At 33.2% G+C, this 24126-nt stretch overlaps 1 protein-coding gene and 1 long non-coding RNA gene across 6 annotated transcripts; one reads left to right on the top strand and one right to left on the bottom strand.

The window, feature by feature from the left end:
- The first annotated feature begins 8939 nt into the window (after positions 1-8939).
- On the top strand, positions 8940-22531 carry rsrc2 (arginine/serine-rich coiled-coil 2). Of its 5 annotated transcripts, none has more exons than XM_087251618.1 (11): positions 8940-9050; positions 9504-9633; positions 12611-12651; positions 12943-13022; positions 15263-15438; positions 15939-16076; positions 16168-16284; positions 17585-17664; positions 18445-18698; positions 20094-20186; positions 22190-22531. In XM_087251618.1, exons 7-11 carry the CDS (start codon positions 16256-16258, stop codon positions 22376-22378), a joined length of 645 nt encoding a protein of 214 aa, XP_087107744.1. In that variant the 5' UTR covers positions 8940-9050; positions 9504-9633; positions 12611-12651; positions 12943-13022; positions 15263-15438; positions 15939-16076; positions 16168-16255; the 3' UTR covers positions 22379-22531. The 5 variants fall into 5 exon arrangements, 4 of the variants coding, with proteins under 4 accessions (XP_087107744.1, XP_087107743.1, XP_087107742.1 ...); XM_087251617.1 differs by having other exon boundaries at positions 15241-15438; XR_015490067.1 differs by lacking the exon at positions 12943-13022 and having other exon boundaries at positions 18445-19064; positions 19109-20186.
- Positions 16823-19790, bottom strand: LOC147844508 (uncharacterized). The gene is made up of 3 exons (XR_015492146.1): positions 18072-19790; positions 17148-17937; positions 16823-16983 (listed from the first exon to the last, which is right to left on the bottom strand). It is a non-coding gene; the product is annotated as an uncharacterized LOC147844508 (long non-coding RNA).
- Positions 22532-24126: the final 1595 nt, after the last annotated feature.

The following is a 24126-nucleotide window of genomic DNA, read 5'->3' as shown; positions in this document are numbered from 1 at the left end:
TATTTTATACTGTTTTTTTATTATTTTTCAGTATTTTTCTTTCTTTCTTTCTTCTTAACTTTTGATCGTGATGAGACAGGATGATTCCACTCTGTGTTGTCTATTGCAACAGCACAGGAAATCTCTTAGAAATATCTGTGCATCATTGTAAAGTCTTGCACATCAGAACTGCACATGATGACAGAATTTGTGATTTCCCTTTTGTCCAGTTATCTAGATCTGAGTATACCTGGGGAAGACCTTTCTGATGATCACGTCACAGTGGAGACCTTTGCATCTAATTTTGCAATGTCCCTTTGTTGACATTTTTCAGATGATCACTCATTCTCTTATATGCTTTTTGCACTTTTATGCATTTATTTACGCATGTTTCTTATAATCACACTGTAAAAAGGGAACAAAAACACTACACTTTGTCCATTAAAGAAATAAAATCAGTTATATTATTCATCCCACACAACTGATGTATTTATTATAAATATTTAAAAAAATAAGTTAATAAAAAGTAATAAACGAGGTTGGGAATACTTTATATCTGGTGTTAGCAATAGAAGTATTTTTAGTTGATCTAACTGCTGATTTTTTATGCTCTACTACACTCTTAAGTAAGGTGTATTTTAAGGGATAGTTCGCCCCCCAAAAAAACTGTTCACTCATTTTCAACTTGTGATGATGTTCTGAAGAATGCTGGAAAAAGCAACTATTGACTTTCAATATCTTCATATAAATTATCAATATTATTACATGTTCAATAGCTGTCATTTTGGTTATTTATATTATATAGTTTTTATTTTATAGTGTTTTTGTTATTTTCAGTATTATTTTCATTAACTTTCAGTATTTTTGTTATTTCTCATCATAATTTTTATTTTATAGTGTTTTTTATTTTTCTGTATTTTGTTCAGTAACTTTCAGTATGTTTGTTATTTCTCATCATAATTTTTTATAATGTTTTTGGTATTTTTCAGTATTTTTGTCAATAACTTTAAGCATTTTTTATTTTTCTATATGTAATTTTTTATTTCATAATGTTTTTGTTATTTTTCAGAGTTTTGTTCAATAACTTTCAGTATTTTTTGTTACTTCTCATTATATAATTTTTATTTTATAATGTTTTTGTATTTTAGTATTTTTTAGTAACTTTCAGTATTTTGTTGTTATTTGCTTATAGTATAATTTTGATTTGATAGTTGTTATATTACAGTATTTTTCTTTCATTTGTAGTATTTTTGTCATTTTTTATTATTGAATTCTTATTTCATAGTGTTTTGTTATTTTTAGTATTTTTTTCAATAACTTTCAGTATTATTATTTTTTTCATCATATAATTTAATTTTATAGTGTTTTTTAAATTTTCATAATTGTCAATAACTTTCAGTATTTTTTTGTTATTTTTCATTATATATAATTTTCATTTTATAGTGTTTTTGTTATTTCTTAGTATTTTGTTCAATAAATCAGTATTTTTTGTTCTTTTTCATGATATAATTTTAGTTTAGAATTATGGTATTTTTTATTTGATAGTTTTTGTTATTTTTAGTGTTTCTGATAATAACTTACAGTATTCTTTGTTTTTTAAATATATTTTTATTTTATGTTTTTGTTATTTTTTGTATTTTTGTCAATAACTCAGTATTTTTATTACTTTTCATTAAATAATTTTTATTTTATAGAGTTTTTGTTATTTTTCAGTGTTTCTGTCAATAACTTTCAGTATTCTTTGTTTTTTATATATATTTTTTTAATATTTTATAGTTTATAGTTTTTGTTATTTTTCTGTATTTTTGTCAATAACTTTCAGTATTTTTTTATTACTTTTCATTATATATTTTATTTTATAGTGTTTTTGTTATTTTTTCCAGTACATTTTTCAAAAACTTTCAGTATTATTTTGTTATTTTTCATTATATATTTTAATAACTTTTTTTATGTAATTTTTTTTGTCAATAACTTACATTATGTTTGGTTATTTTTCATTATATCATTTTTATTTATAATGTTTTTGGTATTTTCCAGTTTTTTTTTTCAATAAATTTCTATATTTTTTTATTTTTCATTATATAATTTTTATTTTATAGTGTGTTTGTTATTTTTCAGTATTGTGTTTAATAATTTTCAGTGTTTCTTGTTATTTTCACTATATAATTTCACTATATATTTCTTTAATGAACCTAAAAGAGCACATGTCACTCTGCTGCTCATCCGTTTGCACTGGCTGCCAGTTGCTCCTCGCATCAAATTCAAAGCTCTGATGTTTGCTTACAAAGCGACTTCTGGCTGCGCTCCTTATCTGCTCTCACTTCTGCAGATGTATGTGCCCTCCAGAAACTTGCGTTCTGTGAATGAACGTCGCCTCGTGGTTCCATCCCAAAAAGGGAAGAAATCACTTTCCCGAAATCTCGCATTCAATCTGCCCAGTTGGTGGAATGAACTCCCTAACTGCATCAGAACGGCAGAGTCACTCGCTGTCTTCAAGAAACGACTAAAAACTCAACTATTTAGTCTCCACTTCCCTTCCTAATCTGCAATTGCCTCTCTGGTTCTAGCGCTCTGTATTACAAAAAATAATAATAATAATTACTAATGTTTTGCTTCTTACACTTTACATACCTGAAACTTGCCTATAGCACTTATTCATTGTTGCTCTAATAGTTGTGTAAATTGCTTCCTTGTCCTCATTTGTAAGTCGCTTTGGATAAAAGCGTCTGCTAAATGACTAAATGTAAATGTTATTTTATAGTGTGTTTGTTCTATTGTTTTATAGTATATTTTAGTTCTTTATTATTTAGTAATTAATTATTTCCTGCTATGGATGTCAGAGGTTGCTTTTAATTACATTTTTCATTTGTGTCCAACAGAATGAATCTTTATGGGTAAATGATGAGGGGATTTCATGTTTGGGTGAACTGCCTCTTTAAGCTTTATCAAGGAGATAAATAAAAACTATGACATCAGCATTAGTTTTTAACATTACCATAGACATCAAAATAAGCCCAGAAAAACTTGAATTGAGTTGAATATAACTTTTATGGCTGCATGAGAAGGTTTGGTTGGTAACAGTGAGTTCATAGTTATATTTTTTTATTATAGAGATTACTTATTCGTACTTGTGGCATAGATGAAATCAGGAAACATCTTATGCATTTAGGCCTTTAAATTAATTCACAGACCTGTTTAAAGCATAGATTATATAAAAAAATAAATGAACTCAATGACTTGTACCAGTAATCCTCCTAAGAACATGCATGCACCAGCCACGAAACGACACGAGATATGCTCTGTTTATTAGATGAAGATTAACAGTGGCAAGTGAGAGAGGATGGGTTTGAATATTTGGTTTTAATGTTTAAAAGAAATTAAAATGGAAAAGTACCTGAAACTACTCCAGCTGTTTTTATATAACAAAGTTTATTCTTTGGCATCTGGAACTCCTCAAAGCGTCTATATTTGTAAAGATAGATGACTTTTTTTTACAACCATGACAACCTCTGTGGAGAAGACAAAAATAAATACGTCCTTAATGGAAAGGAAATGTAATTAATAAAGTTAATAAGTGTTTAGATTTTAGTGGGGAAAACATTGCAGTGACTTTTTAAGGCGATTTCAAGCAAACTGAAACTTTAATATTAGTTTTTTGTGAAGAACTTTGTTGAAGGGAAGAGAACTTTAAAAATGACTCAATACTACCTCAAATGACTCTTGTCACACTTTTCCAGACAAGTCTTTTATTTGCACCTGATATGTGCTTTTAGAGTTGTGTTTGATATATACACTCTCAGAAATAAAGGTACGACAGCTGCCACTGGTACACATTTGTACTATATTGGTACCTAAATGGTATGTATTAGTACCCTAAAATGTCAAGAGGTACACTTTTGTACTTTTTACAATAATAATAATAATTCCTTACATTTATATAGTGCTTTTCTGGGCACTCAGATCGCTTTACACAATCTCCTCATCCACACACCAGCTGATTGGTAAAGAGGAGTGATGATGCCAATTATGATATGGGGAGGGTTAGGAGGCCATGATGGACAGAGGATAGTGGGCAGATTTGGCCAGGATGCCGGGGTTAAACCCCTACTCTTTTTCGAAGGACATCCTGGTATTTTTAACGACCACAGAGAGTCGGGCCCTCGGTTTAACATCTTATCCGAAAGACAGCGCTCACTGAGCAGTACAGAGTCCTCTTCACTATACTGGGGCATTAGGACCCACACAGGTTGGGCGCCCCCTGCTGGCTTCACTAACACCACTTCCAGCAGCAACCTAGCTTTCTCATGTGGTCTCCCTTCCAGGTACTGACCAGGCACAGCCCTGCTTAGCTTCAGTGGGCGACCATGTGAGAGTTGCACAGAGCTAGCTGCCTGCATATACAGTTGAAGTCAGAATTATAAGCCCCCTTTTGATTTTTTTTCTTTTTTAAATATTTCGCAAATTATGTTTGACAGAGCAAGGAAAATGTCTGATAATATTTTTTTCTTCTAGAAAAAGTCTTATTTGTTTTATTTTGGCTAGAATAAAAGCAGTTTGAATTTTTAAAAAACTATTTTTGGGACAAAATTATTAGCCCCTTTAACCAAATTTTTTTTTTCGATAATCTACAGAACAATATATTATAGAATAGAATAACTTGCCTAATTACCCTAACCTGCGTAGTTCACCTAATTAACCTAGTTAAGCCTTTAAATGTCACTTTAAGCTGTATAAAAGTGTCTTGAAAAGTATAAAGTAACATTGTATTTACTGTCATCATGGCAAAGATAAAATAAATGAGTTATTAGAAATAGGTTTTTAAAACTAATATGCTTAGAAATGTGCTGAAACAATATTCCCTCCATTAAACAGAAATTGAGGAAAAAAATAAACAGGGGCGCCAATAATTCAGGGGCGCTAATAATTCTGACTTCAACTGTATATACTAATATATATGTACTAATATATACCCTCTAGGTATTAATAAGAACCCTGTAGATACAAATGTGCACGTTTTGAATAGGAACCACCCCAGTGACAATACTCGAACGTTTATTTCTGAGAGCGTACCATATATACATTACTTTAAAAAGACTTAAACACAAGTTTAAATCCAAATGAGGATGAGTAAATGACGACAGAGTTTTTAAAATTTATTTTAATTTTAATTTTGAGTAAACTTTATTATTGTTGTTATATTTAAATGGGAAACTGACAATTAAACAACACATCAGTGTAAACTGTCAGTTTTATTTATTTACAGCAGTGTTTCTCAACCACGTTCCTGAAGGACCACCAGCTCTGCACATTTTCCATGTCTCCTGTAACCAAACACACCAGATTCAGATCATCAGCTCATTAGCACAGACCGAAAGACCTGTAAAGGGCATGACACACAAAGGAGACATCCGAAACATACAGTGCTGGTGTCCCTTCTGGAATGTGGTTGAGAAACACTGATGTAGAGTAATAATTTACTACAGAATAATTGAACATTTCCAAATTAATAATAATAAAAAGAGAACAGTTCATACAATATACATTTTGTCATCATTATCTGATCATTTCATGCTGTTGAAAACCTATGTGACTTTCTGTTTTTAGAGAACATAATCATATTAAATAACGTTAATAATCAAGCGATTTTGGTTTCATTTGACTTTCAATGAAACACTGAGACACAAATTGTGTTATATGTAAATATGTGATGTATTTGAGGAATTTTATTGTGCCTTTTCATAAATCATTAGAGTTTATTTTAGAGTTTACTGAAAAGTTTATTATTAAACACATGATTTATAAAAATTAATAAAAGCATATCTGCTTTTGCAAAAGACTTCTTCATTGCATAATATAAAGCATGATTCATGTCAATTTATTAAAAGTGAGTTGTGTTTTTGTGAATAAATCTTCATTACATAATATAAAAGCATGATTTATGAACATTAATAATAAAATCATATCTGTTTTTGCATAAGAACTCTTTATTGCATAGTATAAATTCATAATGTAAGAAACTGTATTTAAAAAATTGTGAAATACCTTATTATTTCATGATATAAAAGCATAATTTATGAAAATGTATAAAAAAAGAGTCATGTTTTTTCGAATTAACTTTTATTCCATAATATAAAAGCTGTTTTTACGAAAATAAATTAGAAATCTGTCTGTTTATGCAAAAGAACTCTTCATTGCATAATATAAATACATTATTTATTAAATTTATTAAAACTGGAGTCAGGTTTTTGAGAATGAACTTTTCATTGCATTATATGAAAACATTATTTATGAAAATTTGTTAGAAACGAGTCATGTTTTTTCTAATTAACTTTTTATTGCATAATATAAAAACAGTATTCATGAAAATTTATTAAAAACCGAGTCATGTTTTTGTGAATTAACTCATTATTGCATAATATAAAAGCATATTTTTATAAAAATTGATAGGAAATCATTATGTTTCTGCAAAAGAACTTTATATTGCATATTATAAATACATAATTTCTGAAAATGTATCAAAATTTGTTATGTTTTTGCGCATTAACTCTTCATTGCATAATATAAAAGCATGGTTTATGAAAATGTATTAAAACTGAGTCATGGATTTGAAGAATTAACTTTTCATTGCATAAAATGAAAACATGATTTATGAAAATGTATTAAAAATGAGTCATGTTTTTGTAAATTTACTCATTATTGCATAATATAAAAGCGATTTTACGAAAACCAATAGGAAATCTGTATGTTTATGCAAAAGAACTCTTCATTGCATATTATAAAAGCATGATTTATGAACTTTAATAATAAATCACTCTGTTCGTGCAAAAGAACTCTTGATTGTTCATAAATCATATTTTATATTATGCATTCATAAAATCCCAGTTATGAATTTGGGAACGAAATCTTCATTTGCAGTTTGTCAGTATGAGATGGTTTAGGATTGGTCGTGATGCACAGGATTGAACATTTCAAATAAACATTTAATTCCTGCATATAGCATTTATAACATTATTTGTTACATGTTATAATGCAATGCTGTAAAAGTTGATAAAATCACTGAACTCACTGTTTCCATGTGCAAAAAACTGGAAGTAATCCACACATATTGCGTCCATCTGCTGCTCTCAGAAGATATCCTAACATGTTATCCATACAGTCCAAAACTGTGGCTTCTCTTACATTCACTAGCATCTATATACTGATTAAACACACTCCATCCAGTGTCAAGACATGGGATTACAGCACCACACACACACCATTACATCCAGTGGGCGGCAAACTATGTTTCTTCACTACTAATGTCATATTGTATATATCCATACTGTACTTTGTCTCAATAAAATATTGTTGTATTTTAGGAAACTTTTACTTTTGCTTCACTACATTCCACAACAAAATACTGTACTTTCTACTCTGCTACATTTCCTGAAGTTATCTGTAGATATTGTGACCTGCTCAAAGACGATATTAGTGTTTCATTTGATCATGTAACCTGTTAAATTGGTTCAAAAATTACATTGAGCAATTAAATTGTGAATTGGAGAACCTCTGTTCATGTGTCAACAACTCACTGATTCAAATGATCCATCCAAAGTGAGTCTCCTGTAAATGATTCACTGATTCAAATTCAAATAGTTTAGTTATATTAGAGGTGCCGCTATCCAGATTTCTTGCAGAAGTTTAACATTCCTGCTACTCCTAGTGAATATGCCATTGTTGTAAACTCTATCCCTTCTGGCATGTTTATTCTAATGCAAGGTGTTACACTACCATGGCCACACACTCACTCCCTGAATTTAATCGACACAATGGTTGGAAGTGTGTGTTTTTCAGCAGACCAACAAAAAAATAACTGTAAAATTAGAGGCCTCTTCCAGAGAGAGATCATAAAAATCCCTTATGTAATACCTTATTGGAACAACACTGAAAATATTCCATGGGAGAAAGTATGGACTTTGCCTCACAAGTATCTTATTACAAATAAAGTAAAAGAAGTAACATTTAAATTAATTCACAAATGTTATCCTACTAAGGTCTGTCTTCAGAAATATAATCCTGAAATTGACTTAAACTGCTCATTCTGTCACTCTTCGGAGGAAGACTCTATTCATTTGTTCTGGCAATGCTCCTTCACAGAGAGATTCTGGTCAGATTTGTTGATCTTTATTCAATCTTATATTATGAGTGACTTTTCCTTTTCTTTTAAAGTTATATTCTTTGGATTGTTTGATGACTCTAAAGAAAACATGGGAAAAGTATATGTAGTTAATTTGTGTATTCTATTAGCCAAGTTTCATATTCACAAACAGAAGTTTAGTGGCTCTAAACCTTTTTTTGATCTATTCAAAATCGACCTAGACCAATATTTGGAAACTATCCAGCATTCTCTTCATCCAAAAGCAACAAAAACGGTATCCTTATATTCTTCTTTTGTGTCTCTTTAAGATGTAACTTTATTTCATCAGTCCTATTTTTGTTACCCTGGCGTTTATTTGTCTTTGTGTGTAGTTCTGTGCATTTTCTTATTTATTTGTATTATTTGTCTCTATGTATGTAATTGTATTGGATTGACCTCTTTAATAAAAAAAATAATAATAATTAGAGGTGCCGCTAGGGGTGGGAAAGTAAATGTTACCAACCCAGTCAGGTTTCATGGGTGACGAGCATCAATTGTCCTTTTCAAATCAATCTATAGATTTTCAATGATTTTTAATGATGTTCAATGATGTTCAATGATATTCAAGTGCAATGCTGTCACACTTTGCATTTCCCTGTAAGGCTTGGATGCAGCTGGATGGCAATGGAAACCCCACTCCATGGCATAATATTGATATATTATTTTATGAATAAACTGATGTTATAATGATGTTGGTAATTTTTTTTTAGTTAGCAGAATGCACGGGTGCGGCCACCAGAGCGGCGCTGTGCTGTTTTCTTCCAGTCATCGGCAGGAGAAGCACATCCGGGTATTTTTGTTCCACCGCTAAAGAAGCGAATGATTGAAGACGCTTTACGAGTGCGACCACTAACCACAAATATACAGCTGCTGTTATTTATTTGTTGACATGGCGGTGAGTACACAAGTTTGACTTTTATATTTGGCTGTAATCATATTCGACAGAAGCACGTTAATAACGCAAGAGTAATTGATTTGCTGCATTCGCTATTTGGAAAATGGCGGACAGCGTATTCTGAGCTGCCCAGTAAATAACTAAATCTTTCGATTCAAATCAGTGATGTTAACTACAATGCCAAACTACTGTTTTTATAATTACAGTGTATTTGAGATGTCAAACAGTACAATTTTGTAAGGATTTGTTCTCCACCTTTGTCATTCATGCAAATGGGCGTCGATCAACGTTAGCTCATTTCGGCTAACGTAAACTAAGACAAATCAGACAAACACTCCCATCTGAATGTTTATAAATTGATTTATTTTGTTCATTTGTATTTCATAATCAAATGTTAACAAAACAACAAGCTTTAAGTGTTATGTTTTGGCTGTGTGGCTTGCTTTCTATTAGGCGAATGACGCCGAGTTACACGACTCTTTCTCCGGAAAATCGCAGCCAGGTGAAAATCGTAAAGCCTCCAGGAGCTCGAAGCATTGTTCACGGTCCAGATCACGCTCAACCGAGCGAAAGCGCAAGTCAGGTAAACATTTATTACCTAATATCATGTTAGAGCCACTGATAAGCTACTATAAACGTCTATTATAACAAAAACAAACATGTTTAAATGATAGTTCATCTAAACATGACAATGCAGTCATTTACTCATCAGCTACTTATTCCAAACTTATTTAAGTTTCTTCTGTTGAACTCAGAGAAAGTATTTGTTCCTACTATTGGTGTCAATGGCTGAATATTTTGTTTTGTGTTCCACAGAAGAAAGCAATTCATTTATGTTTAGAACCACTCAAGTAAATTGCAAGTATTTTCAGGCTTCAACGCTAAGGTTTTTTTCTACTGGTCCGATCGGGCCAATGGTTCACATTTTTAACGTTACTTGCCCTGCCAAAATTTTCACTGGCCCCACCAAAAAGAAAAGAGAAGTTTATAGCTATTTTAGCCACATATTTTAAATAATGTGTCAAAAATAACATCTGTGAATCAAGAATTTCAATATTTAAAAAATGTAAATAAATGTGTAATGAGGATAGGTCAGTGTTATGCCAACAACAAGAGCAGTATGGAAAATAGGCAGGTATTTTATTGCAGTTCAAAATAATTTAACAAAAGGTAGCTGACTTTTCAAACTAACGGCAAATTGTGCAAAACATCACTGGAAATTGGAAAAGGTGTAAGAACCCTGTTATAAGAGAAGTGTTTAAGGGACTGTATGCAGCATCCTTAATTTTTTCGTTTAGGGTGCTTTTACACCTGTGAATCGATTACGAAACGGGTTAAAATTGTTGCACGTTGTTCTTTGTGCTGTTCGCTTTCACACGACAAAGTTTCTAAACGGACCAAAATAGCTAAAACAAGTCATATGCGATTAAACTCTCCTTGAGATTGGTCATTGTTTCAGGGTTTATTTTGCAGAGTCCCACTCAGCTGTCATCAACCTTATTTTAATATATGATGATGAGCAATAAGACATTATAAGTGAAAATCTTTGCTTTAATTTTGAATGGTGACACCCAAAGACGTCATCAATAAATTTAGAGCATTGGTAAGATTTTCTCATACACAGCAATTGGCTTATGCATTATAGGCTTTACATTATAGAGAGAAATAACAGATAAACTACTGCAGTTCGGTCAATTTTCCTAACAGATAAACAGCTCTCTTTAATAGTTCAGCATGCTTTCACTTTCGTATTTTACACTAAACGCACAATTGCCGGTAGGAATGACCACCCTACTCATCACTCTCTCTTCATATAGCCATATATGCCTATTACATATCCATAATGCACTGTGATGTAGCCAGGCTTGGATCGTATCGCTTTCTTAATACAATCAATCTGCTTCAGATTTCAATTCAATCGAGCCTAGACCCCCTCAGTCAGGCTATCTTGGAGCGATTGTTTTGGTTCGGATCCGAGCACGATTGCTGGATTCACATTTGCCAAATGAACTGTGCTAACTAGGCAAACAAGACAGGTTCCGAAACAAAAGTCGAGGTGTGAAAGCACTCTTAGATAAAGAGAAAACTTCACTTAAGTCATCATTTTCCAATTAAGGGAAAACGTGCTTTGTGTGTTATAAAGCTTGAAGCATCAGAATCGTTTCTCTGTATCAGCCGATTACCATGACAAAGAATCAGTACTCTATTGTGGGACTGTTCGATTATGGGAAAAATAATAATCACGATTATTTTTGTCATAATTGTAATCACGATTATTTAAAACGATTATCAGTTGAAGTCAAAATTATTCACCCTTCTATGAATTTATATATATATATATATATATATATATATATATATATATATATATATATATATATATTTCCAAATTATGTTTAACAGAGGAACTTTTTTTACAGTATTTTCTATATTTTATTTTTAAATATTTAAATATTTTGAAACCTATTTTAATAGCTCAATATTATTAGCCCATTTAAGCAATATATATTTTTGATTGCCTGCAGAGAAAAAATACTGTTATACAATGACCTGATTACATTAATTAAGCGTTTGAATGTCACTTTAAGCTGAATACTAGTATCTTGAAAAATATCTACTAAAATATTATGTACTGCCATCATAGCAAAGATAAAAGTAATCGGTTATTAGAAATAAGTTACTGAATCTGTTATGTTTAAACTATGCTTTAAGCATCTTCACTGTAAGAAAAAAACTTTAGCTACAAAAAAAGTCCTTCAGTCAACTAGTGAGGCATTTTGTCCTTTTGTTTGATTAATAATGATAAAAACAGACGACAGCAAGGATTATGCGCGCTGTCACTTTGAGAATAGTGCGGCGCTGATATGGTTTCTCTTTCACATGTGTTTTGACTTGTTTGTTAGTTACACAAATGAGGGTTAATATGAATAATCACTAAACACCGCGCTCTGACACAAATGTGCATGTACTTGAACATTAAAGTGCTCACATTAAGATGGCGTTAGATGTGTGTGCTCTGCTAGTCTCCGAGCCTGTCTGAGGCTAAGCGCGGCGGCGCTCTTTCGTGCTATAAAAAATATGAATGATTCAAACGTACATCAAAGAATGCTGCGCATCCCGTGCTGCAGACGTTACATTACAGTAAATGCTTTTAGTCATTTTCACGTGAAACTGAGCTTTGCAGAGCGACAAATGTGTACAGCTGGAAAGGGGCGGTATATGATGCAATAATCGTTTATTTCAATTAATGGTTTTTCCTAATCGTTAGAAGCCATAATCGAAACCGGAATTTCAATTAATTGCACAGCCCTACTGTATTGGCTGCAAAAATCCTGATTGGAGCATCCCTTTCATAAAGGTTTAGAACCATTGGAGTGCAAGTAAGCAATGAGAACATTCAAATGTTTGGGTGAACTATCTTTTAAAGGCTATATTACATTTTATCCCATATATCCCAAAGAAAATAGTTTGTCAGACCCTTTTTTAAGTTTCAAATAATATGAATCTGGCAATGTCCCTTAAACATATTTATTTGTGTTTTTTTTTTTTTGGTCGTTTAGGAGACAAGAGGCACAAACGAAGCCACAGCAGAAGCAAAGAGGTAACTAATTTTAGCCCATTGATGTCATGTAGACCTAAATTAAACTGGTCACATCATCAGTAGTTTTACAGCTGGCATTTCTAGCTTTAGGCCAGGGTAAGTATGAAGTTTAGACAAAAGAACGAAGTGCCAGACTGAGAAAAAGAGCACTGAGATAATCACAAGTGCATGTAATCTTACATTATTTTGTAAATATTAATTACAGATGAAGATAAATGTCTGTTTGGGAGATTTTTGAACGTCCTGTATTTTAGATCATATGATAACATTTCTATAATAAATTATACTCAGCGTGCTAATGCACGAAGAGACACTCTGAACAGAAGACGCTGCTGACAGATAGCAAAATTATATGCCTACTACCTGGACAGGTAACTATCTGCCATTTAAACTTTTTTTTTGCCTATAAAAGATCTCTTTTTGTCTCACAACCCCAGTTACTGCCTTTTTTTGTAGTCACAAGCTCAGAATTGCTAATGAAAAGTTGAGTGGATATTCCCTATGTGAATGCATGCAGATGTGTACGTTATTGAAATCCTTTTTAAAGCCATTAAGCTGAATTTTATTTGTTCAAATTGGCTTAAAAGTCTTAAGGGCATTTTATGATGTACATAGCCGTGAGTTAAATTCAGATGGGAGAACAGGAGAGTAAGCAGAAGGGGATCATTCTTATGAATCATGCCACTTAATTGTGTATGAACACAGCTGCTGTGTGTTATTGATCAATCAGAGATTTGTCATTATTATATTATTAAATATTTGGTTGAACTTTTTGTCTTACTAAGCTTAAACATAGTAATAACGCATTTAAATATGGTGACTAGAGTAAAAAAATGGGCTAAACCTAAACGTTAGTTTCTTATTTGTTTAATTTATTCAATTTGATGAAGATGATGAGAAATATATGCTATTAAACCCAAGCTTAGATACATGGTGTCTGTAGAGTCTTAAATAAAAATAAAAAAGTCTTTTGAAGTCTTAAATTGACTGAAATATGATGTTGTAGGTATTAAGATATTTTAAACGGGTCTTTATTTCTTATTTTTCAGCCTTCAGGTAAAACAATTAGTTTATTATAGTTCTTAAAGCTAGGAAATAACGAACTTTTAATTTTAATAGGGCAAGTAAAAATCTTTTCCAATGGCCGTAAGAAAAAATCCTTAGGGTTTTGTCACATTTAAGTCTGAAATTTCCTTCTTAACAGTCTTACAAAGGTCTTAGATTTGACTTGATGAAACCTGCAGAAACTCTTAAAGAATTTAAACCATAATGCGCTCTGTGTAAAGGTATAATTTATTTGGTATTCATTAAATATTGTGCTTTTAACATTGATCATCATATGCATGGAAATGTGCATGTAAACAAAATATGTGGCAAGATTGCAAAAAGAAAAAGCTATATCATGTAAAATGCCCTTTAAAGTCAACATGAAACTGCACTTTCAACCCATTACAATTGCAGCATAAAACACATTTCTAGAAATCATTTTAGGAAATGATTTTTCCATGTTTGTGTTGGTACTTTCATAGTTGTTTCATTAACCTATATGAGCATTGTAAATAATCAATTATAAGTCACCTGAAAAAGGTGGTCTCAGCCTGAAGAGAGGAACTTGTATATTAATTATCACTTTAATGAGAAATATTACACAAAAATCAACAGCATCTTATTCTAAATAAATTATTTTCAACCTAAACTGTTGTATAAACGGCCTTGTGTACTGCAAGAAGACTAGCTAAGCCTTGATTTCCAGTGTAACTGTATAAATTAAATATATAAATGAAGTAACATATAATCAGGTAAAAGCATTACTGATGCATATGTGTTTTATGATAGCTATGTACTGTAATGTACTTGATAATCCATCTTGATGGTTTTTACTGATCACTGAGGACAACTGTTCTGCTAGATGACTTGCATAACAATTTGGTGCACTTAACATATTGCAGTAAACCAAACCAAAAATAAAATGCAATCATGACAAAAGTCCCTGTTTCAGGTTACAGATCTGATTGATCTCAATGAAGAGTAGTACATTTGGTTGAATTCCCATCTCGAATGTACTTTATTTACGCAAGCTTCCTGCACTGACAACACCTGCAGTGCTTTTAGAAAGTATTAAGATTTTTTTTTTATGCAGAAATGCCCCACATAAAGCACACTTTAGAGTTATTAGTTTTGATCAAAGATTAAATATTTCTTGTATGCACAAGTGCGAGATTTAACCAAGTGAAAATGGGTTTTATTTCAGTTTCATGTTGACTTATCTTGTAGAAAAACAATTCGAACAAGAAATCTAAAGGCCAATTCTAAGAAATTATGCAATTTTTGAGTTGTTGTCGACTAATGGTAGTGCTGCATTTTTTTCATAGTGATCTGGGTGTAAATGTGCTGGGTATACACACTCAATTGTGCTTAATGAAAGTGTACATGCTGCACTCGAATGATGATGATGATGATGATGATGATGATGGTGGTGGAAGTTTGTAATTAAAAAAAAAAAAAGTGTATTTCTTGTCAGATTTATTTTGGCAAGTTTGTTCTTAGACCATTTTACTAACTCTCTTTGTTGCACTATTTTCCTGAAAGAGACCAATTCTTCTTAAAACAGGCACGGAAGAAGGACTCTGAGAAAGCTCTGAAATGTCAGAGCGGATCAGAGGAGCGGCTGGAGTTTTCAGACAAAGGCCGAGACCGGTTGTCTGAAGACACGGAGGAGAGACACCGGCGAAAAGACAAGAAGACCTCCAGACCGAGGAGCCATTCGAGATCACGCTCAAAAGAAAAGTATTTGCATTTCACCTGGCTAATTCGGAATTGGAGTATGCATTTAAAGTCCACTTTATTAGTCCTCCTGTGAATTTCTTCTTCAAATATTTTCCAAATTATGTTTAACAGCAAGGATTTTTTTGCAGTACTTTTTGTAATATTTTTTCTTCTAGACAAAATCGTATTTGTTATATTTTTATAATATTATATAATTATCATTATTAGTATTAGTATTTATGTATTTTACCTTTTGTATTATTTATTGTTGTTGGTTACTTTTAATTATTAGAATATTTTTTATTACTATAGAAAAGTGGTATTTATAAAATGTGGTAAACTTGATTTTGGTTTTTTATTTTTTTGTTGTTGACATGACATAGCTAAAGAAGCTGAAATGGCAATAACCTCAATTCTCTCTCTCCCCATTCTGATGCTCATAATCATGTAAATAAATTAATGTATAAAGTTAATATGTGGATTTTTAATGGGCTTAATTTTGAACTCCTATTTTACTACAGGCGACACCATAATAGAAACTGGGACAAAAGAAGATCTCGCTCGCGATCAAGAAGTCGTGACAAGAAGAGACGGGCCAGGTCCCGGTCAAACTCCAGAAGCAAACACAGACATCGCAGCAGGAGCCGTAGCAAGAGCAGGTGCACTTAGATTTTTGTGTTTGTGCAAATTGTGCATAAAACTGAATGAACATTTGTCATTAAACTATGAGATGGTCCAATTGCATCTTAGGGAAAAGAAGAAGAGGATAGAAAAATCACGGAAGAAGAGCCGCAGTCCATCAATCAGCCCAGTGACCTTCAGGGGCAGAAACACGGCTATGGATGCTCAAGAAGCATTAGCCAGGAGGTCTGTATCTCAAAAATACTGTATTTTTGTATTACTTCTTGTGTCCTATAAAATCAAGCAACCTTAATTTATTTTATTACTACAGTTAAGGTTGACTAAAGTGTTTTACACAAGTAAAAACAATCATACAACGACTAGAAAGCAAACAATGACGAAACGTTTATGAAAAACTCTTATACCAATAATGCTGTTGTTTTCAGAAGCTCTTAACAAAAAAATAATTAAATTGTAATGGTAGAAATTAAATATTTTTAATGTAAATAGGGTTTTTTTGTAAAGTGGTTAACGAAAATATTAGGGTCAAACAATCAAATGAATTTTAAAAAGCAACCTTTTAAATGTCATGTGTTTATTACAATATAAATACGTGCCTATTATATTACGTCGCAAAATGGTGTATTTACATTTATGAAATCACACTTAAGCTGGTGCATTTGGTTATTATTCGACATCATTTTTAGTAATATTATTGTATTTAAGAAATATCTAATAGTAATGATAATATTAGTTGTAAACTTTTTTTTTTTTTTTTTTTTTTAGCATACAATATCGAGATATATCATCAGTATCTAGATGTGTATCAAATTTTGACATGAGTGTATTGTTACACCACTAGTGTTTTTAGTACAATTTGATTGGAAATGCACCTGTGTTAATGTCGATGAGCCAACCTGGTGCATTCCCGGTAAACTGACATGCCTTTATAACTTCACCCTGTTTAAGTTTTGCTTTGTTCAAATCATTGAGCAACACTGCCTGAATCAGATCACATTTAAAGTGAACCACACAACAGGCAAGAAGCACTGCTTTAAATTGCATTGTGCTCTGCCACGTTTTTAAAATATTGACATTTATTTTGCCACAGTTTTCTCTATGAATTTCCTGCTGCTCATTCTGCTTGCATTTAAATATCCTTCCATCTTGTTTTAGGGTTGAACAAATAAGTGAATGCTTAGGTCTAAATGAACCTTGATTCCAAACCATTGAGTGTTTTCTGTTGAACACAATCAATAAATATTAAGCTTTGGAACAATTAATTTCCATAGTAGGAAACAAACTATGAAAGGTAAAGGTTTCTAGCTTTTTTTTTTTTAAATATCATCTTTTGTGTTCAAAAGAAGAAAAAAGTGGAAAGTAATTGATTACCGCACTCTCTATTCTCTTAGAGAAAAAGCCACACTTTAGCCTTTCACTGGAAGTTTTTAGTCTTGCTTAAACCACTCCATGCATAAGGTTTGTTGATGGTTTAGTTGCGTCCTAATCTGCACGTTCTCTAAATAGATTCTCTTTGCACTTCTAGGTTGGAAAGAGCAAAGAAGCTTCAGGAACAGAAAGAGAAGGATATGTTGGAAAAATGGCAGCATCAAGAGAAAGCAGCAGGCAAGTAACCACTACAGAGAGTAGGGCCTGTCTGCGGACTGCAAGACGGGGGCATAACATAAAGGGGTGTAACTTGTAGAGGCGTAACTTGAAGTTATAGAGACCCACATGTCAAAACTGTTGTTTGCAAGATGGCACTGTACCCATCAGTTAATAACGTCTACATCTACTCCACCCCTAAACCCAACCATGACAGTTATTAATATCTATACATACCACAACCCTAAACCCAACCATGACAGTTATTGCCAAAACTTTTCCCAACCCTAAACCCTACCATCACAGTTATTAATGTCTAAACCTACCCCACCCCTAAACCCAACCATCACCGTTATAAATGTCTATACCTACCACAACCCTAAACCCAACCATGACAGTTATTGCCAAAACTTTTCCTAACCCTAAACCCTACCATCACAGTTATTAACATCTACACCTTCCCCAACCATCACAGTCATTAACGTCTATACCTACCACAACCATCATAGTTATTAACATCTACACCTTCCTCAACCTTTAACCCAATCATCACAGTTATTAACATCTAAACCTACACCAAACCTAAACCCAACCATCCATATTTCCGCCATCTTGCCAAAAACACCCTGTTGTGACATCTTGCATGGTTCAGTGTGATCTCGATAGCTACATTCCTTCATGTTACGCCCTTGTCTTGCAGTCTTACAGATACACTTAACCACAGATCCTCTGGCTATTGCTTCAATATTTCCCCTGCATTAGCAAACCCATCTGATAGTTTTGCTGGTTGTCTGTTTACAGCATCAACACCGCAGTGTGATCCAGCCGCGGCAGCACCCAGTCCTGCCCTGAACGTGGCAGCGCTGCTGGCATCCGGCACACAGGTCACACCGCAGATTGCCATGGCCGCTCAGATGGCGGCGCTTCAGGCCAAAACGCTGGCAGAGACTGGCATCGCTGTGCCAAGCTACTACAATCCCTCAGCAGTAAACCCAATGAAGTTTGCAGAGCAGGAAAAGAAGAGGAAGATGTTGTGGCAGGGGAAGAAAGAAGGGGTACAGACAAGTCACTATTATATAAACTTTAAGTCAACTAATATCACCATACACAGTTGAAGTATTTTTCTGTTTAACATGTTTAACAGAGCAAGGACTTTTCCACAGTATGTCTGATAATATTTTTTCCTCTGGAGAAAGTCTTATTTTTTATTTAGGCTAGAATGAAAGCAGTTTTTATTTTTTTAAAACCATTTTAAGGTTAAAATTATTAGCAATTACCTTGTATAATTACCATAACTTGCCTAATTAACCTAATTAAGCCTTTAAACTGAATACTAGTATCTTGAAAAATATCTAGTCAAATATTATTGACTGTCATCATGGGAAAGATATAAGAAATCAGTTGTTAGAGATGAGTTAATAGCTATTATGTTTAGAAATGTGTGAATCTTCTTAACGTTAAACAGAAAATTGGGGGGAAATATACAGCGGGGGCTAATAATTCTGACTTCAGCTGTATATTGTTTGGATGAAAAATACAAAACCAAAACATTCTAACATTAACATTTTTCCTACCGCTTTTGTGCAGTTGGATATTAAATATGGTCATTTTCCTGGCAGAAATTAGCCTTTGTAGATGCGTTTACATTGGCTTTGTATGTAATTTCACTTGCAAGAATACACTTTTACTATGAATCAGGCATTCAGGCAGGATATTCAGCTTTTTGACACCAAAAAAAAAAAGGTGCCTCTTATAGCTAATTGATTGTCATTTTATCATTTATTCTACAATCTCATGCGAATTAAGTCGAGCTTTATCAGGGTGTCCGCTGGGTCAAAAACAAAATTTCAGGTCTTAACAAATTCTTAATTTCACTTATATATTGGCTTGTACATCTTAAATCCTTTTTTTCCATTGTTTATGTAAAGTTGCCCAATCAGTCTGACACGCATCTAATCACCAATAAAAACATCTGAATAAAATGTTAAGCAAAACTCGAAGAGATAATGAATGAATGTTTGTTAAAAAAAAATTTATGTAAAAAACTAGGGTCTGCTTGTTTAAACACATTATTTAAAATGTTGCTAAGAATTAACTAATTATAGTTTTTTGATGGGGCAAGTACTTTTTTTTTCTCCTGGGCCATTAAAAAAATAATATATAAGTCTGAAATGTCATTCGTGGTCTTAAAGTGTCTTAAATTTGACATGTTTTGTGGTACATTCACAGGTAAACAGTTTTCCTCCTTTAGTATTTGTAAATGTAAATTGTCCAGTGCATATGGAAAGATGAGTGTTTTTACAGGTGGTTTGTCAAGCCCACTCACCTGTGTGAGGCACACTCAGAATTGCAGTGTTTTGAGGTTTTCCTGTGGTGTGTAGAGGGGGTTCTGGATTGTGGATGATATTTGATATATGAGGGGTCTTTACTAATAATAGTCTCTGTTGTAGGACAACAAGTCACAGACCGCTGAACTTTGGGAAAAGCTGAATTTTGGGAATAAAGACCAAAATGTGAAGTTCCGGAAACTTATGGGCATCAAAGTAAGCGTTCTCCTGTACTAAATATTCAAATGTCCTCACTTTTAATTGTTCTTTTAACACTTATTAATCCTTGTGTACTGTTCAAATGTACTGCCCTTTCATTATGTTGGTGGCTGTTTTTGCCCCATTGACTTCCATTAAAATAACTTTTTTTGATTGCAAAGCCATGACAGCGTATAATCATGCATTCTTGATTGTTAGTGATTTCCCCTGTTGGGAAGAGGTCAAATGAGTTATTTTTGCTGTTGATCATTAGTTGGCAGTATTAACCCTTCACATAGGCCTGTGTAAATAAAGTATCTGGCTTGTATATGGAGTAAAACAGCAGATTATAGTGTGTGTGCGCATAAATACACTTACTATGTTTACTGTGTTCTGGGAGCCGAGCTGCATTTTTAGATTTTCTCAGACATATCAGGATAAGTGAGCACAAATGTTCTCACACACACAGTATACTCCATATAGAAGCCAGAAACTAAGCTTTTTTTTTAGCACTGCAACTGATTATCAACCGTAACAATGACACATTTGACCTCTACCCAGCAGGGAAAACCACCAATAATCAAGAATGCATGATTTGTATGCTGTCAAGTCTTTGTAATTGTTGGACTTTTCCTAGTCCTCCCAGGTTAAAACATCAGTCAGAGGCTTTAAGTAAGTTCCGTCGATTTAATTAATTAGATGAATAAAGCATTACAGAGGTGTTCTGTGTCAGCTAAGCACACACACACATGCTTCCTCGTTTTCGTTTTAAAACGCATAAGTTTTGCTACGGTTACGCCATCCGTCAACAGTACGCCTGAGTTCTCAAGCAGCGAAAACGGAGCGTTTTAAAAACGCTTGAGGTCGTTTTTATTCTGCTGCACGGGTCTCAGTGTGGATGAGGAAAAACGGAGACATCTGAAAACAGAGGCGGAACTGCTGAGATTCACTACCTGATTGGGGGTTTTGTGTCATTGTGTATCCTTCCCTTATTTGTCAAGCCCCTATCACATGACTATAACACATGGCTTTAACGCTACCGGAAGACAGTACTGTAAACAACAACATGGACATAGAAATGGGAGCGTTGTTTGCACTATTGTCTGTTTTAGGCGCCATTGTGCAGTGATTCATTTGTTACGTTTAGTTACGTAACGTCGTCTGTCCACTAAAATACCTCTTGCTTTCTTTGCCATCGCGTTTAATGTTCAACTGGCGTTTGTTGACTAACAATAACCAAATGCTGAGCATGACGCATGCTTTCTGTTTATACTGGAACGCGCATGCCCAGTGCGCGCGAATGGTCATGTAATATTTACGTTTTTGGTTGCGTAGTGTGGACGGAGATATGTTCAGAGACGCTAGGGGAAACGCTAGTGTGGACGCGGATCGTTTTTGATCTAAAATGCCGTTTTAAAACTAAAACGTACTAGTGTAAACGGGCCTTAATCTCCACAGAAAAGGTTACACAAAACAGCCCACAAGAGAGTGAGCCCCTCCCGTCTGTGATTCTTCCTGTAAACGAGCACACTCTGAAAGAAGAGTTGTAACATTTTGCTGATAAGTACTAAGGAGTTAACACAAAGCCACAGCTGTTATGGAGCAAGGTTATATGAGGATAAACTCATCAGCATAATTTCATGTAATTAGTTAAAAACAGAACTATTAATGCAAGGATCAGTCTATTAAGGCATAGGACAAAGTTAAAATCCTCAATTTCTTTAAAAAAAAAAAAAAAAATGTCTTCATAATGGAAGTCAATGGGGGCAAAAACAGCCCCAAACATAACAAAAGGGTAATCAATTTGCCCAGAGTTTTTTTTTTTTTTTTTTTTTCAAAGCCTTTCATCAAAATATGTGTTAAAGAAAGATTGGTCACCAAAAATTATTCCATCTGCAGTAACACAGAGAATGATGTTGCCAAATTGCCTTTAAAATCCCCCCATAGTGGATGAAAACAACCCTAACAGCGCACTGGGGTTTCTGTAGACGTGTCTTCTGACTGACTGTTGTTGACCGCAGGGTGAAGAAGAAGCTGCTTCCTCGGCAGCGGTGAACGAGGACGGTCTGAAAACCTTGCAGCAGCAGGAGGAGATGTTTCGTAATCTGGACGTCCAGTATGAGATGGCCCGCTCACAGACGCACACACAGAGGGGAATGGGCCTTGGCTTCTCCTCCTCGTTTTCTTCAAGGGGCATGGATGCCGTCTGACCGGTGTGTGTTTGTGCTTCTCGTTTCTGTAAAACTGGTGTGTTTACGTGCTTGTAGAGAATGCTGGTGCATTAGCTTGCATGTATAATTCATCAGTTCTGTCGTTTTATTCATTTTTGAACATTCACGTGTAAATACAGTTTATTGCTCAAACACGTTGTCGCTTGATCTCTGAATATATTGTGTTTAGTAATGTACAACGTTGGTTTAGGTGATTGGGGTGTGGAATTTGTATATAAACATGTCAATTCCTGATATTTCAACGAAAGCTTTTGGGTATTCTGAGAGATGCTATTTTGCTTTTAAGAAAATTGTTACTAAGTAAATATATTAAGGGCACAGATAACCATAAACAATATAATTTATCATACGAAATGCATACCATCATGTTTTATTACATATTACTTTAGTTGTAAATATATTTTTGTATCCATTCTGATGAAATGAGGAATGCAGTGTGTTTTTCAGCTCATCAACTATGCAGAAAGTTGGATTGTTATACACTGGTAGAATTAAACACTCAAAGATTTAAAAAAGATTGCTCATTGAAGACACAAATCATTAGATTAAAGGCAAGGTGTTAATTTGGCCTAAACTGTAATCAAGTATCTGCATGTTATAAAGGGTAAATTAACGTACAAGTAAAGGCAGTGTAATAATGTGAAACCTTATATCTGTATTCATGCATGCAGAACACACACACACACACACACATGCGCGGTTGAGGACAACATTATTATTAGTCCTTCTGCAAAATTATTTTAGAAATAATTTTAGAAATAATTTTCCCGAATGCTGTTTAAAAGAGCAAGAAAATTTGCTTGTCTGTTTATATAATATATTATGTATGTATTTTCTTCTGCAGAAAGTCTTATTTCCTTTATTCTGGATGAGGGCATTCATTTTACTTTATATACAGTTGAAGTCAGAATTATTCGCCCCCCTGTTTATTTTCCCCCCAATTTTTGTTTAACAGAGAGAAGATTTTTCAACCAATTTCCAAACATAAGTTTTAATAACTCATCTCTAATAACTGATTTATTTTATATTTATAACTCGGCAGGTTAGGGTAATTAAGCAAGTTATTGTATAATGATGATTTGTTCAGCAGATTATCGAAAAAAAAGTTAGCTTAAAGGGGCTTATAATTTTGACCTTAAAATGATTTTTAAAAAATTAAAAACTGCTTTTATTCCAGCCGGAAAAAAAAAAATCAAATATATATATATAATGTATATGTATGTGTGTGTGTGTGTGTGGGCGTGCATACATATATTTATAATAACTATATATTAAGAATATATATAAGAAATTTTGGGTCAACATCACCCAATACCCCCCCCCCCCCTCCCCCAACAACATTATTACTACGATTGGCTACAGAACAAACCATTTTTGTCCTATCAATTGCCTACATAAAATTGCATGTATAAAAATGTTATGCTCATTCTTTAAACTACTCATTTAAAATGAATTGAAAGCACACAATTCTTGAGATTTCTTTTTGGAGGACAACTTAATAGTTTTATGTTCAATCCACTTAAGTTTGTTACATTAACTTAAATGATTTGTGTTGGGACAACATGAGGATATTGTGCTTTTTTTTTACTGCGCAATTAACCTATCTTGCCTATTTAACCTAATATATAGAAAACGTGTTCTGTCATGTTTTCAACAAAGACAAAACGAGATTGGTTATTTAAACTTCTTTAACAAAAAAGGCTGAAAAAATCTCCAATAAACAGCAC

Source organism: Danio rerio, chromosome 5 (assembly GCF_052040795.2).
Source record: "Danio rerio strain M-AB ecotype USA chromosome 5, GRCz13ab, whole genome shotgun sequence".
Classification (NCBI taxonomy): Eukaryota; Metazoa; Chordata; class Actinopteri; order Cypriniformes; family Danionidae; genus Danio; species Danio rerio.
Note: the sequence above shows the minus strand (reverse complement) of the source record. Positions and strands in the feature narration are given on the sequence as shown.